The sequence below is a fragment of the Salvelinus fontinalis genome, unplaced genomic scaffold, assembly GCF_029448725.1.
Source record: "Salvelinus fontinalis isolate EN_2023a unplaced genomic scaffold, ASM2944872v1 scaffold_0926, whole genome shotgun sequence".
NCBI lineage: Eukaryota > Metazoa > Chordata > Actinopteri > Salmoniformes > Salmonidae > Salvelinus > Salvelinus fontinalis.
Window position 1 is genome coordinate 27,156 of NW_026601135.1, and position 16,232 is coordinate 43,387.

The 16,232-nt window shown below is 45.4% G+C and overlaps 1 protein-coding gene across 3 annotated transcripts; it reads left to right on the forward strand.

Moving 5' to 3' along the window:
• Positions 1–87: 87 nt before the first annotated feature.
• On the forward strand, positions 88–13,465 carry LOC129847686 (alpha-2-macroglobulin-like). 3 transcript variants are annotated; one of them, XM_055915433.1, is made up of 37 exons: positions 88–106; positions 536–623; positions 825–1,005; positions 1,369–1,525; positions 1,945–1,997; positions 2,343–2,363; positions 2,617–2,782; positions 2,879–2,963; positions 3,822–3,972; positions 4,082–4,202; positions 4,644–4,753; positions 4,890–5,063; positions 5,416–5,649; positions 6,026–6,092; positions 6,168–6,313; positions 6,443–6,592; positions 6,948–7,100; positions 7,254–7,341; positions 7,475–7,625; positions 7,890–8,115; positions 8,200–8,326; positions 8,432–8,553; positions 8,648–8,699; positions 8,778–8,861; positions 8,967–9,143; positions 9,945–10,020; positions 10,148–10,304; positions 10,403–10,477; positions 10,965–11,127; positions 11,377–11,567; positions 11,831–12,046; positions 12,190–12,314; positions 12,548–12,638; positions 12,746–12,814; positions 12,960–13,065; positions 13,173–13,226; positions 13,372–13,465. In XM_055915433.1, the coding sequence occupies exons 2-36, from the start codon at positions 538–540 to the stop codon at positions 13,211–13,213; spliced, it is 4,392 nt and encodes a 1,463-aa protein (XP_055771408.1). In that variant the 5' UTR covers positions 88–106; positions 536–537; the 3' UTR covers positions 13,214–13,226; positions 13,372–13,465. The 3 variants fall into 3 exon arrangements, with proteins under 3 accessions (XP_055771408.1, XP_055771410.1, XP_055771409.1); XM_055915435.1 differs by having other exon boundaries at positions 7,478–7,625; XM_055915434.1 differs by having other exon boundaries at positions 6,171–6,313.
• Positions 13,466–16,232: the final 2,767 nt, after the last annotated feature.

The following is a 16,232-nucleotide window of genomic DNA, read 5'->3' on the forward strand; positions in this document are numbered from 1 at the left end:
ACTTAGTAACCAGAAAACAAATCCGGAACTAGCCGCGCACCTGCAGGATATTTAAGAGGACGTGACCGAGTTGTCTCATTTCAAAATCGATATACAAATCGCGGTGGTGAGTATACATAGACTTATGTTATGGCATTTAGTGGCGCAATCATTATTCCCATAACAGGGCGGCGATTAACTTCTAATAAATGAACGCCTAACATTTTTTACATTCATCTGATCTTTTACAGGCTATACCAAATGTACTCTAAAAGGGTTTAGTAACATAGTAGACTATGCACACTAGACTAACATTGATTTTGTTAGTCACTCTCACTCGTGGCATAGTCATGGGGGAATATCTAGAATTGATGGAAATAAAAGTGCATTTGGCCACTTTCTGCCCATTGGCAAAATTGGTATAATTGCATGAAATGGATCATACAATTGTTCAGTTCTTTGCCCAATGGTAGAATGACAGGAAATGAACTTGCAGTAGGCCGGTCTTCCATGTAGGAATACTGGGTCATAATGGTGGTTTATTCTTCTCCTTTAGTCATGGTTCTTCCTGGGCTTCAGGTTTGGAGATGGATACTCTTTGCCTGCATTCACTGGCTGTGTGTCTGTCAAGAGACTCCAAGACCGTAAGTCAATCTGCACTCACAAGTTAGAATTTAGTGATCAGACTTGCTTCTCTCGTCTGGGTTTAATGTTCTTTTAGAGCAATTTTTCCATCTACCCTTTCTGCAGATCTTTATCCCCCTGTGTATTTCACCTGGCTTTGTGTTTGGAGGTATCCTGTCATTGGGTAGTGATTTTCCTGTTGCCGGGTGTGTTCTCTGTAGGGTTTACATGGTAGCCATTCCTGCAGTGATCCAGGCAGGCTCAGAGGCCAAGCTTTGTGCCAGCCTTCTGCAGCCCAACGAGACCCTGGTCATGACCGTATCTCTGATGGCCGACGGGCAGAACAAGAGACTTCTCCACCAGAGTTCTGACCAAGAGTTTCACCGCTGTTTCCAGTTTCAGGTCAGCCCAGCACTGGTGGACATCTAGAGCCATTCCAATAAGAGTGTACTGTACTGCTCAGCTGTGATGCATCGCTTAGGTTCTTTGTGCAAGGCCAGCTTGTTTTATGGGAAATGTCAGTGGTGGCCTACCAGAACTTTTCTGTGATTCAGGCTCCAATTTGTACCAGGTTTTGATTGAATGCTTGTATATACTATCGAGACAATGACGTGCATAATGGGATCCCTGCAGGAGTTAAACGCTCTACCTTGAAGTTGCTAGTGGCACGCTCTTACCAGCTGGGCCACACGGCACCACATTTTTAATGTCCTATGTTATCGGTCCGTTAGTTCACCGGTGTTGCCCTGTTTCCGTCCCTGACAGGCCCCTCATGTGAAGAGCGACAAAGTGCAGAACTTTAAGGTGGAGGTTCGAGGGGAAACATTTCTATCCACAGAGGAGAGAAGGGTCATGATCAAACCCTACAGCCCCATGACGTTCATCCAAACGGACAAACCAATCTACAACCCAGGACAACCGGGTAATGTTACAGCCGGTAGTCTGGTTGCTAAGAAACAGGACAATTAGGTGTTGGCATGTTCTGTAATGGTTTACTCCGGTGCTTTGACCTTTTTGGACCCCATTTTGATATCAACAGTTTTCCACGACCCCACCATGTTCCCTTTGTTTATTTGAGGCTGTAACCGTATTACAATGAAGTACTATCAGACTGAAATCTGAAGGAAGAACACTATCATTGCGGGCAAGAGCATCTGCCCGCAGTCTGTTGTAACGAGTCATGCGTGGCTTATGAGGATTGTAGAGGGAAACGGTAGAAATACCGGGTGAAAGATTACTGGAATCAGGATGGGAATCTGGGACCCTTGGGATTATGAGGAAGTTGTCTGAAATGATGCTTCTAATATTCTTATTGTTCGTCTTGTCATTGGCTTTTTACAGTGCATTTTAGAGTCGTCACCTTGGATACCCATTTTAGCCCCGTCAATCAGCTGGTGAGTTGAAAATATACGATTGACAATAGTATTTTAGTTCAGTCTCTACTATTTCAAACCAAGATGCAGAAGTGTCACACTACTGTGATGGACATAGCAGTCTGGTATTATGTACAGCACTCAACCAGCCAGGACATGGGGCTTCCATTCATATAGGTCAGATTGGAATGAATGGGATCATCTCTTCCTGAGAATGACTTGGTCGCTTAACGTAAACATCACATGTAGCATTTGCAATTCAATCACCTGTCTAGTTCCTATAGTTGTAGACAGCTATGCGCCTCTGTTTTGGCATTGGGTTCATGTTTCATTAACAACTCCATCTCTTGTCTTTGCCCTTCACAGTACAACATTGTGGAACTTGAGGTAAGATCCTTGTTAGTGTGACTTTATGTTGACTGTCAGTGTAAAGACTGCAGCATTATGACTCCCCCGGCTAGCTAGGTCCTCATATCCACCTACTGTAGGAGTTAGCTAAATACTTCCGATCAGCATTGTATCTAGGTCCCCTTCAGTAGATGAATGTTGCAGATAGAACTGACTCCTTGTCCTGTATACTGTTGTGAACTTTCCACATCGTTGTGTCCTCCTGAACGTTCCCCTTCCTATGACCCAACAGGATGTTAATCACAACCGGATTGGACAGTGGGTCAACACTACATCCAGTGGCAGCATTCTGCAGCTTTCTCACCCCCTGAACTCTGAAGCACCTGTAGGATCCTATACCATTGTAGTGTGGATTGGTGAAGAGAAAATCTACCACAACTTCAAGGTAGAACAGTATGGTAGGTGGAGTTTCTCTTTCATGCTTGGTAATGTTGAATCAATGCATCACAAGCCTGGAACATTCTGGAGTTGACTGCTGTTCTTTTTATCTGTAGCTTTGCCCAAGTTTGAGATCCAAATGAACCTCACGGACAAGATCAGCGTTGTTCAGGAAGAGTATGAAGTGAAAGTGTGTGCAAAGTGAGTAAACACTATTGGTGAATTGCAATGTACTGTAGTTACAAGGTGATGTAGCTGAGTTCCACATGTCATTTAATAATCTCATTACGCTGAGGCAGACCTGGGCTGAAATACTATTGGAAGTAGTTCATTTACCTTCACAGTTCAAATTAAGGATTTGGATCTTTGAAAATACAAGTAAATTACATGTTATTGGTTACAACACGTGTTTAGTACATGTTGCGGGTGCAGCAATAGGTAACAATTTCACAAATGCCTAATACACACTTCTAAGGAATGGCATGAAGAATAGATGGTCAATGTCAGAGGTATAGAATACAGTATATACATACAAGATGAGTAATGCAAGGTATGTCAGCATCATTAGTGACCAGTATTTCAAGTCTGTAGGCAGCAGCCTGTGTGCTAGTACTGTAGCTTAATTTGATAATACACTTGGAAATTGTCATGCATTTGAGGATGCTCAAATACACTTATTTAAATATAAAATCCTTAAATATGCATGTGGTCTACATTAATGACATGCTACTGCTCAATGTCTTAAACTGCTGCTACAATCCCTGAGATTATGTACGGTGGCATTTACATGAACAGCTGGCTCTTCGGTCATAAAGCGTCTCAGATTAGGATTGCTGTTCTAGGGTCAGGTCCCACCCTGACATGTGACCTTGTTCATTATGATCTGTAGTTAAAACGGATCCCGTTCTGAGGCTCTATGAGTACAGGTCCAGATTCATTGACCGTGATAAATGTGTGACTTCAAGCCTGCAGGAATGCATAAGCCTTTAGGTCTCCTGTTTTTAATATGATAATTGGATGTAGGAAGTTGACACTTGTCTTGTTGTGAATTGAAATCAGATACACGTATAGGCAGCCTGTACCTGGTAAAGTAGGGGTCAAGTTGTGCCGACCCTTGGTGGACAATGCAGTGATACCAATAACAATCGATGAGCGACATCCACAAGGAGTTCCTGATTACACACCTCCATGCCACAAAGAGTCAATAGAGGTTTGTATGCTTTCCTAAAACTAGTAGTGCTGTTTTTACAAACATATTACATTTTGAATGGGATTTACTTTTTTTTTTTTTTTTTTGCTGTTTTGCTTGCTTTTCCTAGATGGACCATACTGGCTGTGCTTCTTATGTCTTCAACATGGCAATTTTCACAAAGAATGCAGGAGAGAAATTGCTGGAAGACGTGTTTAGTTTCCACGCAGAAGTACAGGAGGAGGGGACAGGCAAGTCCTTTATGAGATGCATCATGTTATTTCCTCAATACAAACCCTTCATTTCACTTCAGCTGATGGCGACGTAACTATTGCCTTTTTCATTAGATCAGGGTTTCCCTAACTGTCCTGGGGTTCCCCCTGGGTTTTGGTTTCTGCCCGAGCGCTACACGGCTGACTGAAATAACCGTCTCATAGTGTAGTTTTGATTAGAATCAGCTGTAGTGCAGGAAACTACAAGGTGCACCCAGGGGGGGGGGGCCAGGACTGAGTTTGGGTTCCTCTGCGTTGGCTCAACGTTGGGAAGAAAGAGCTTTATGCCCTTTGGTGCTGCAGCAGGGTTTTATATAATGCTGTTTTATGGTTTTAATATTCTGTTTAAGCTGCACTGCAGTTCAGTTTCTGCATGGTACTGGTAATTGTGAAATATACCATCCTGTTTTCATTTGACAGGTATTACACTGTCAGAGGACAAACGCATAGAGCTCTCCTATGTGATTGGAGAATTCACATTTGTTGACACGCCCCAAATCTATGAGCATGGATCAATTATCGAAGGCAAGGTAAGTTCAAATGGTGTTCCTGTTGCATTGTGGATGCTAGTTTGTCCTGCTTCCTGAACTACTGAACTGAACTGTGGTAGGTAATGATGACGTATGTAGTGTCACTTCATTCATACAACCCCCCCCTTTTCCTCAGATAAATGCTGTTCGCTTTAACAACACACCCATCTCTGACATGTTAGTCTACCTGTTTGAGGAGAAAGGCTGGTCCTCGTATCTACGACTACAGAACCTAACCACGGACAGTAGTGGTATTGCCAGGTTCTCCCTCAACACAACCAGTCTGCCCAAAGAGAATATTAACTTGGTAGTAAGTATGATTCCTTCTAGGTTTGACAGACTTTATACTCCATGCCAGTGTCCTGGAGACCGTAAGGGGTGCATGTTTAGTTTCTTGCCCACACAGCTGACGTCAAATAATGAACTCTTCCTCAAGGTTTGAATCGGACCGCTTGGGGTCCCCAGGACAGTGGGGGGAAATGCTGCCCAGAGGTCATGACCCTAACATGCTATGACCAGGATGGGCTAGGTGGAAGTAAGGTGGATCAGTTACCATATTGCTTCCTGTCATCCTCTCAGATCCCCACTGTATATAGGACAGGGTCTAGGGGGTGATTTAGGATTGGGCCTTTAGTTAGACTCTCCCTTTTGTTCCTTTCCAGGTGAGTGACACCCCACAAGTGGAGTTCCCAGGATACAGGGTCCCCTATTTCAACAGAGGGCAACACCTACTCTCACTGATCCAGCCCGCTGCCCCTGACAGTAAACCGTCCAGCTCCCTGGCTATTCAGAAGGTGGAGAAACCACTGGCATGTGGGCAGGCGGTGTCAGTCACCATCCGCTATGTCATCGTAGGGGAGACTGTCCCAAAGGGCTCTGTGGCTGTCCTCTACCTGGTGAGTAGAACCAGGAACAACCTGCAAACCCACGGTGCCTCTCAAACAGCACCATATTTCCTAGTTGCGCTCCTTTAGACCAGGATCATTTCAGACATTGCTCCAGCAACACTTTCAAAGGATGTGCCTATACTACACCAATACTCCTAATCAACCACTGTAACCCAACCTAGCTCATGTTACAAATTGGACTTTTGAATATATATATATATTCAGAAAATTCGTAACCTATATAAAATGGATGATGGACATCCACAAATGAATACATATCATACTAATTGGAGTCCTGGATTTGTTAACCATGTTACGTCTACCCCATGAGTCCAGGTTGCAACGTCTCCTCTCTGTTGCTGAGAACTGTTCCCTTTCTCTCCAGGCCTTATCCAGAGGGGTCATAGTTCAGCATGGACACATCAATGTTACTGTGCAGCAGGACAGTCCTGGTGAGTGAGTTTCATGATGTGATTCTGAACGTTCTGGAAGGTGCTCGATGACAGTGACCTGCTCTTGCGTTGCAGTAGCTGAGGGTGACGTCACCTTGAAGTTGGCAGTGGTTCCAGAGATGGCGCCGGTGGTTCAGCTCCTGGTGTACAGTATGCTACCCAGTGAGACTGTCATCGCCCACAGCATGAACTTCCCCACTGAGAAATGCTTCAGGAACAAGGTGTGTGTGTGTGTGCAGGAGTCTCATATCCCCAGTGACTGTATGTGGCGGACATTGTTGTTTTCTGAAAGGTGTCCAGTATTTCCAGACTATCATACCTGGAGTAATGGTATCTGATGTGTATGCCAGGTGTTGGTGGAGTTCTCTCCCTCCAACGCAGTCCCAGGGGAGGAGAACACCCTGCATCTCTCGGCCCAGCCCGGTTCCCTCTGTGGCCTCGGTGCTGTGGACCAGAGTGTTGGCATCATGGAGCCAGGGAAGAGGCTGGATGCTGACAAGGTAACGGAGCTCACTGAAGTGAACTACAGTGGTACCACCATACCTACTGTTTTGGTGGTGCTGGGAATACAACCATTGACTACAGGAGACATGGAGTGGATCTGTTCACTGGTCATTTGGGGAGCTTTTATCAAATGTGATGGGACTCATTCTCTGGCTTGAGGCCCACTTTCTATTGACTCTCAGTAACTGGAAAGCACCTCCTTATTGACGTTCTGGGTTGACGGGACAACATGCTAAACGTTTAGCAATGGAAAACAAAAATGGAGTATTTCCCCAAGTAGTCGTTTCAGTCTGTTCTGTTCGGTCCCCAATGAACGAGGTAATTTCACACCTCTCTGTTGTCCCTTTCCAGATATTTGATTTGTTACCGGTCAAGGAGACGACCTATATTCCCTACGAGCTTGAAGATCCAGTAGAATGTTTACGTGTTAGACCAAGGAGACTCATAATACCACACCCATATGGACCGTCTGAGATGACAAATGATCCTTATGCAGTTTTTCAGGTAAATTATTTCTGCCCTGGTTTCTCAACTTGAAGCCTCTTTTCTTTCTGGGAAGAATCAGTCCCCGTTCTGTTACAATGTGTTCATCTTACACTGTTAAACTTATTAATAATTGTCAGTGTCATTCTATTAAGTTGTTTCTGCTCTTTCTAGACGCTGGGACTGAAGCTAGCGACTAACCTGGATATAAGAGTACCTTCCTGCCTCAGTTACCAGGGGAACCAGTACTATCGCTCCTATGGTGAGATGTCCTTACCAACCCTTATTCTCATTGCCAAGTCTAATGAATCTTGGGTTATGGATGACCTTTTGTTAGAATAAGCACAGCATTCAGTCCACTTTAACTTGACAATAATGGCCATGTTTTGTGTTAGTAGCTTACAGCCCTATGGCTAGGCCTGGATCAGCGGGTCCTAGACTTGAAATGGCTGTGGCTGGTGGACTTGCCGCTCCACCTCCGCCACCCATACAGACGGTCCGTACATTCTTCCCTGAGACATGGATTTGGGACCTTGTGGAAGTTGGGTAAGTGCTCTGCGCAGTGAGGCGGACCTCTGGTGAAAGCCCTCTTAGCTCTTGCCTCATATCCAAACAGTAGTGGTGTAGATTAGGAACCTGAACCTCTGTAAACTGTAGGCCAGCTTTCTCTTAGGAAAGACCCGTTGACCTCCATGGGTGTCCCTGGTTAGATAAAGCTTAAATGCATTTGTAACAAACAGTGTTGAAATTAGTCCTTCTCTATTGGACACTTGGTGGCTTTCTGTTTGAACTCTGACCTCTGTATTCCAGGGAGTCTGGATCAGCAGATGTCCCCCTGACAGTCCCAGACACCATCACCACCTGGGAGACTGAGGTCTTCTGCCTGGCCCCCAGTGGCTTCGGTCTGGCTCCTCTGGTGGAGCTCACGGTCTTCCAGCCCTTCTTCCTGGAGCTCACCCTGCCCTACTCAGTCATCCGGGGAGAGCACTTTGAGCTGAAGGCCACTGTGTTTAACTACCTCTCCAAGTGCATCGTGGTACGGCACTGCACCAGGATGGTTTCTGTAGTTGTATTGTTTTTGGCGTACCGTGTTATCTTACGACGTGTTCCTCTTTGGCAGGTTTCTGTGACTCCAGCTCTTTCCTCTGACTACACTCTCTCACCCTTGCGTGATGTCCGGGACTCCCCGTGCTTGTGTGCCAATGGACGAAAGACCTTCAGTTGGACAATGGCCCCCTCTGTCCTGGGTTAGTCTTCATTCAACTGTTCAAATGGCAGAATGGATGTCAACCCGAGTTGTGTGCTGTCACCGTATTGGATGTTGTGTAACCTGCGCTGTACTGTGTGTGTAGGGGTTTTGAACGTGTCCGTTAGTGCGGCGGCTGTCCAGTCCCACACTGCGTGTGACAACGGGGTTGCGAACGTACCGGAGAGAGGACGCGTTGACACAGTCACACGGAGCCTGCTGGTGAAGGTATGTAGTCTACTGCTGTGGGAGAACTAACGTTAGGTTGCACAGATACTGTCTAGTGTAACTGCCTCTGAAATGAATCCCTCTCTTCCTCCAGGCTGAGGGAACAGAGAAGAGACACACCTACAACTGGTTGCTGTGTCCTACTGGTCAGTAATGAATCAACGTTGAATGTTCACGGTGGTTGACGTGATCATCTTCTTTCATGCACATCTTTGTGTCCACAGGAGAAGCTCTGACGGAGGAGGTGGAACCGCAACTCCCCCAGAATGTGGTGGATGGCTCTGCTAGGATTTCCCTCTCAGTTCTGGGTAAAATACACCACTGTGTAGTGGTGGGAAGACGACCCTTCTCCAGTGACGCTGCTGTTTGCTGAAGACGACAGTCTGTAACAGAAGTCCCTTGTTTCTCTGTAGGGGACATCCTGGGTCGGGCCCTCAACAACCTGGATGGACTGTTGCAGATGCCGTATGGGTGTGGGGAGCAGAATATGGCCCTGCTTTCCCCCAATATCTACATCCTGGAGTACCTGAGGAACACAAAGCAGCTCACGCCAGCCATCCTAGACAAGGCGACCAAGTTCCTCACTAGTGGTAGGAGAGTCCCTTAACATCTGTCTTGATTAGATACCAAATCCACAAACCGGGCTGGATTTGTCCTAATAGAGGATTTTGTTTTGTATTCCAAACCAGGGGATTATATGCAACGCTGGATAAACTAGTAATATCATCAACCATGTGTAGTTGACTAGTGATTGTTTTTTATAAGATAAGTTTAATGCTAGCTAGCAACTTACCTTGGCTTCTTGCTGCCCTCGCGTAACAGGTAGTCAGCCTGCCACGCAGGCTCCTCGTGGAGTGCAATGGTTAGAGCGTTGGACTAGTAACCGGAAGGTGGTAAAAATCTGTCGTTCTGCCCCTGAACAAGGCAGTTAACCCACCGTTCCTAGGCAGTCATTGAAAATAAGAATGTGTTCTTAAATTAAAAAAAATCGGTGTCCAAAAATACCGATTACCGTTTGTAATGAACTTGAAATCGGCCCTGATTAATCGGTGGACCTCTAATATCAATGTCTTAACATCACTGACCCAACACATGGTTTCCTACTGAAGTCATTTGATGGTAGAATATTGACACTGTCTCATAGCGCCCTATTCCTTATGTAGGGCAGGACTCTCCAACCCTGTTACTGTCCTGTAGGGTTTCACTCCAACCCTCATCTAGCTCCCCTACTAATAATTAGCTGGCTGAATGGGGTTAATTACAACTTGGTGTGAGGGTAGCTCTCCATGAACAGGGTTGGAGAGCCCTGATATATAGGGAGCCATTTGGGGCACAACTCTGGGAATGGAACAACCGCTTGGTCACTGTTCATGCTAAAACCCCACCGACAGGTTACCAACGGCAGCTGAACTACAAGAATGCTGATGGTGCGTACAGCACATTTGGACAAGGCTTGGGGAACACCTGGTGAGTACTTGGCTTGTTTTTCACCTACTGGTGGCTTCAATGAACCATTGACCAACGTGTGATGTCATGACTTGGAGCTTGACGATATTATGTCAGGGCTTTTAAATGAATCCAGTTCTTTCTTCAGGCTGACTGCTTTTGTCTTGAGATCCTTTGGCAAAGCCCAGTCTTTCATCTATGTTGACCCGGCAACGATGGAGCAATCCAAGACTTGGTTGGAACGTCAACAAGGCAAACATGGCTGTTTCAGAGCTTTAGGGAAGCTCTTGAACAACAGAATGAAGGTATTTTATATTGCTAATAAACTGGTTGTTTCATCAGACCAGACATAGTTTGATTTCAACAGGCTAGATACAGTTAGTGTGTTGACATTGTTTTCTAGGGTGGAGTGACGGATGAAGTCACACTGACTGCTTACATCACTGCTTCAATGCTGGAGCTCAACATGTCCGTGTCGGTAAGTAGCTTCACTCCATGTAACCGTTTCTCACAACGTCATTACAGGCAACTCATTTAGCCTCCTGTATGACATCTGTGTCTTACATCAACTGTCACTTCTCTGAAAGTAGTCTATGACATAACATAGAATGGGCGTTACGTAAGCAGATCTGAATGGTGTAGATCTGATATTAGGCTCAGTATGCTACTGTAAAGTGAGAAAGGAAATGTGCTCCAGCTTGAATCTCTCTAGTCTGGTCCCAGATCTGTTTGTGTTTTTGCTTCATCCCTCTTTAGCATATACACAAATTATACCCTTTACAAATGTAATAAAATGCACAAGATTTACAAGGAAAAAGAATCCCGTTCCTCAGCAAAAAGTGTTCCCTAATCAACAATTTGAACTGCCTGAGGCCCAAGAACAGCAAGTTGAATGGAACCCAGTCCAAACTGATCTGGGACCAGGCTGGCTTATCTTAATGTGCTGCTTTCATTCTGTGCTCTAGGATCCTGTTGTGGACCACAGCTTGTCTTGCCTGAAGAACTCCACCAGTGATTTGTCCAACACCTACGCTACTGCTCTGCTGGCCTACACCTTCACCCTGGCAGGTGACATGGAGACACGGGCCCGGCTTCTGCAGCACCTCGACACCATCTCATTTCAAGAGGGTGAGCTATATCCTGGTCCAAGATCTGTTAGCGCAGTCTTTCCTTGATTGAGCATGCCTGGATAATGGAGTAGTCCCAAAAGTGCAAACACTCAGACCATCTGGCACTCCAGATAGGCCCAATAAAATTATTATTGTTAAGAAAAAGAATATTGTTTGAACTTGCTCATTGAAATGAATTTGTGTTGTGTAGTCTGTATTAGGATGAATAAACTAGTCCTTTGGCGTTTGTGCGCTCCTCAACCCTCAGGGGGTCTCCTGCACTGGTCCCAATCCTCCTCGGAGACCTTACCCTCCCTGGAGGTGGAGATCAGCTCCTACGTTCTGCTGGCGTCCCTCAGTGCCTCTTCTCGGTCTACCTCTGACCTGGGCTACGCCTCCCGCATCGTCAGGTGGCTGGTGAGGCAGCAGAACGCCTACGGAGGCTTCTCCTCCACCCAGGTATACTTCCCAAACACCAGTGGTCTGAAATGCTGCACTAGTACGAACTTTGTAACTTTGACTTGTATCAGACCACAGGTCATGTGTTCTTCATGTCCAACCTGGTGAGGCTCACTTCCACTGGTACAGAGCCTAGAAACCATCATAATGAGTGGAATTGGGATTTAGTCACTTTAGCAACTGTTCAATGTGAGGAAAATAATCAACCCTTTAAAATGGTGTGTTTAATTTTGAACTGATTGTCCTGTGGTCTGTATGTGTAGGACACCGTGGTGGCCCTCCAGGCCCTGGCTCTCTACTCCACCAGGGTGTTCAGTAGAGGAGGAGCCAGCACAGTGACGGTACGGTCTCCCAGTGGGGAACGGTGCCTCTTCCTTGTCAACCAAAACAACAAGCTTCTGTACCAGGAGAGGGCGCTGCAGGACACAGAAGGGAAGTACAGCGTTGAAGTGAAGGGCAGTGCTTGTGCCTCAGTGCAGGTCAGTGAATACACATCTCTCCTCCCAGTCCTGTGGCGCAAGATGCACTGTAATACACATCACAGGGAAGATGTTTCTTCTGGCTCATAAAACGTTTGTATTTGGACAGGATGGTTTCCCTGACTTCCTCTTCTCTATCCCAGGTGGTGCTCCGCTACAACGTCCCTACTCCTACCAGAAGCACAACGCTCAGTATCCAGGTGACTCCAGAGGTGGACTGCAACGGCAAGTCTTTGAGACCCAGAGTCACGCTGAAGCTCGAGTCTCGGTAAGAATGAAGGACCTGTCTTGTATTCACCTTGTTTGCCGGTGTTATCTTGGAGCAGAATGGATTTGACCCAAATGAATTAGTTTCGTTATACCTGTTTATAGGTTATTGACCTTCTAGTTGGTACCTCTGCTTGGATCGGTCAGAATGCTTAGCCGGCAGCCTGGTCTTTATGGCTAAAACGATCCAAGCGTTTGATTATTAAAAGCAGTTGTCAATCATCTCTTTCTCAGATATCGTGGAAAGGAGCTCACCACCAATATGATTATAGTGGATTTGAAAATGCTCTCTGGGTTTTCTCCAGATCCAGACTCTTTGGGGAGGGTGAGTTGTTGTGGTGTGACCTTTATCCATGGAGGTCTTGCCTCATCTGTGTCCCTTTAAGGCTCAATGTTTTTTGTCCGTGCAATGTCAATGACTTGTCTTCACAGCTGAGGGGTTCAAGTCAAGTGGATCGTGTTGATGTCAAAGATGACCATGTGTTACTGTACTTGACAGAGGTGAGGTGAAAACCATCGTTCAGTTTGAAATGTTTCACATGGCGCTCAATATGATATATTTTGCTGTATCTGTCAGCAAAGCTGAAATACAGAAACTTCTGCTTAGATTGTTTAATGACCCATATGTTTGTTTCTCTCCCAACAGCTGACATCACTGTTTCCTTTCCACATCACCCTGGACATCATACAGGAGTTCCCAGTACAGAATCTAAAGCCAGCAGTGGTCAAGATCTATGACTACTACCAGCCAAGTAAGTTGATCTACTAACCCTCCCCAGAATGTTATTTTCCCCTCTTCTGAGGAACATTTGGTCAACTTGTTTTCATTTACTGAGACTAACCTGTCTCACGGTTACAGGTGACCAGGCTGAGACAGAATACGTCTTCCCTTGCAAGTAGGGGTTCCAAGCTGGTGAGCTGCTTTAAATCTGGACTTATTGGTGATGAATTGTGTTCTAGGTGACTCGTATACTATAAATGATTTAGGGAGCCAGTCTTCCTTCAATCTAAATGCTTGTCAGTTAAAGGATTCATTAAATGTATTTGCTCCTCGACAGATGGAAGAAGATGCCATTGAGGTCACACCTGCAACCCTTGAGACGTCTTTCAGGTGCTGAAGTAAAACTATGGAAATAAAGCTTTTCATTAGAACCCTTTTCTGGAGTATTTTGTCACTGAGGTGAATATTGTGAGGCAGTGTTGTTCATCCTGGGGGTACATGAAGCAATGTGATTGGGGTACAGTAAACAGAGCAGCTCTCTGGAGGTATAGTTTCCATCTGTGCTGTTAATCAGGGTCACCAAATGTGTAAATATTGTTCACAACTTTGGGTTCTCATCTCTCTTGTTCCTCAGTCTGTGACATGGCCCCCTGTAGTTGTGAAGGCCTGGTTCTCATCAGGGAACGGGTCGGGACTTTTTACCACTAAATGATAAACTTCTTACAAGGTATTGAGTCCTGGTTATGAGTTCCTGATGAATGGTGTGGACAAGGCAAGATGTGGTGGTAAACACCTCACAAATCAATGAGATTGACGACCCAACAGATACTCTAGAGCCCTACTGACAACACGACTCGCATCTCGTTCATAGAATTTAGTATGCAAACATACTGGGATTAAGAGTGTGCTGTTGAAAAGCAGTGTTTATGACCTGACAATGGGAAAGAAAAGACGTGTTCTGGGTAGTCTGCTGTACATGCTGAGCTGTCAAACTAAGCAATCGCTCTACTTTCCACAGCGGTACAATACCAGATGTTTCGGTTCAGAAGATTTAGCAAGCCCTCTTGATTGGACAGTACTTAGGAATTCTTAAAGAATAGTGAACACAAATATATCACCATGTAAATTGTTCCCATGTTTCATGAACTGAAATAAAAGATCCCAGAAATGTGCCATACGCACAAAAGCTCTCAAATTGTACACAAATTTGAGCATTTTGACAAGGTAATCCAGCCACTTGACAGGTGGGGCTGATGACACGCGTACACCTTGTGCTGGGGACAGTAAGGCCACTAAAATGTGCAGTTTTGTCGCGATGCCACAGCTGTCAAGTTGTGGGCGCGTGCAATTGGCATGCTGACTGCAGAAAAGTCTGCCAGAGCTGTTGCCAGATAATTGAGTAATTTAGTAATATTTTACGTCAATATTAATCTTCACCTTATTTCAGTCTCATCTGAAAGTTGTAATTTCTTGGATATCTAAACAAATCCTGGCTAACAAGTTGACTCAGCAATACAAAATTGGGTTTATTTACTAAATACCTAACTAATCACACAGATTTACATATACACAGAATGAATCATACCTTGATTACAAATTATGTCATAGGAAAACATCCCTAGCGGACGGAACAGATAGGACAGCTGGTTATATAAAGAAAATGGGGCTGGGTTTGAGTGAAAGAGGGAAGACTGAAGAACAGAGACATAGCTTCTCCCTTTATCGGGCCGTAGGCATGCATTCTAAACTACTGCCCATTTGGAAAAGGAAAATGCAATAAATATTTACTCTGAGCTGCACTTCAATAGGTTGGTGGTAGATGGAAGGCTGTGTTGCCCAACAGAGTCCTTTGAAGAGTGTCTCTGGTGGTGAGCGGGAAACGTTGTGTCGTGCACGGGATACTCTGTCTATCCTCGCCGAGCCCGCGTTTACAGCGGCCACTGCTAACTCAACGGCTAGGAGGTATCACTTCTGTAGCGAGTAAGAGTTCAAAGTTCATACCATTCGCAAACAAAGCTCACGCTGAGGTTTGCTTCGTTCTGTAGTTATCTGAACCCTTCTGACATCGGATCGTCATCCTAATGTACCCGGAACAGGAAGTAATATCATCGTCAAGGCTTTATACAATGGAAGGGAGAGGAGGGCGTGTTTCATAGTTTATAACCAATGTCTCTTCACGTGGGTGGGCCACTGAGTTGGGCCTAATTCACTCATGAAAACCCAATTCTCACATTTTAGAAGCTAAAATCACATTACATCCCCTCACAAATAATTTCATATTCAAACATTTAAATTGCACAACAATTCCATGTGAATCTGATAACTATAATGTGTAGACTTTCCACTGTACCGTTTGTCATCCTATCATTGATGAGAATGTCTCAGATGACAACCGAACCGACATCATATTCATTAAGTACCAACGCATATGTTCAACTGGTTGGATTACCAAAATATGGCTCATTTTCCCCCCACCTTCTGATGTTCCCAGAATCTCTATGTATAACCAAGGGATTTTCAATAGTCACATCAGTAGGGTAGAGAGAGGGGGAAAAAAGGAGGGAAAGGTATTTATCACTGTCATAAACCTACCCCCAGGCCAGCGTCATGACAGTCCCCTCATGTTGGATTCAATCTTGCGATTAACCTGCATGTTGCAAACCAACATAAAAATGACCGTGGGTTGTCCTGGTTGTGGACCCTCGTCGTGGTCGACCCGGGTAGGATTTCTGCGAATGAAGAAGTCCGCTCCAAGGCTGAGCAGCAGATGTCCAGTTGGTGATCGCTGTTGCAGTCCCCCCTCTGGTGGTCGACCCGGGTAGGGTGTCTGCAAATGAAAAAGTCCGCTCCAAGGCTGAGCAGCGGATGTCCGGATGGCGTCGCCGTTCCGGACCCGTCGTCTGGTCGCCCAGACTGGAAGATCTGGGCAGTAACTTAGGCAGATGTTAACGCACACACACTCATGAAATATATCATTACATTTCCTCCCAAATGAGCGGCGTTGTGGCACTAACTGATGGTTGTATGGGGAAGTTGTTTATGGCTCTATCACTTTCTACGTGCCAAAGAAAATGAAACAAAATGAAATGAAAGCATTAACAAAACAAAATATAGTTATGCCGGCCTCCCGGGTGGTGCAGTGGTCTAGGGCACTGCATCGCAGTGCTAACTGCGCCACCAGAGTCTCTGGGTTCGCCC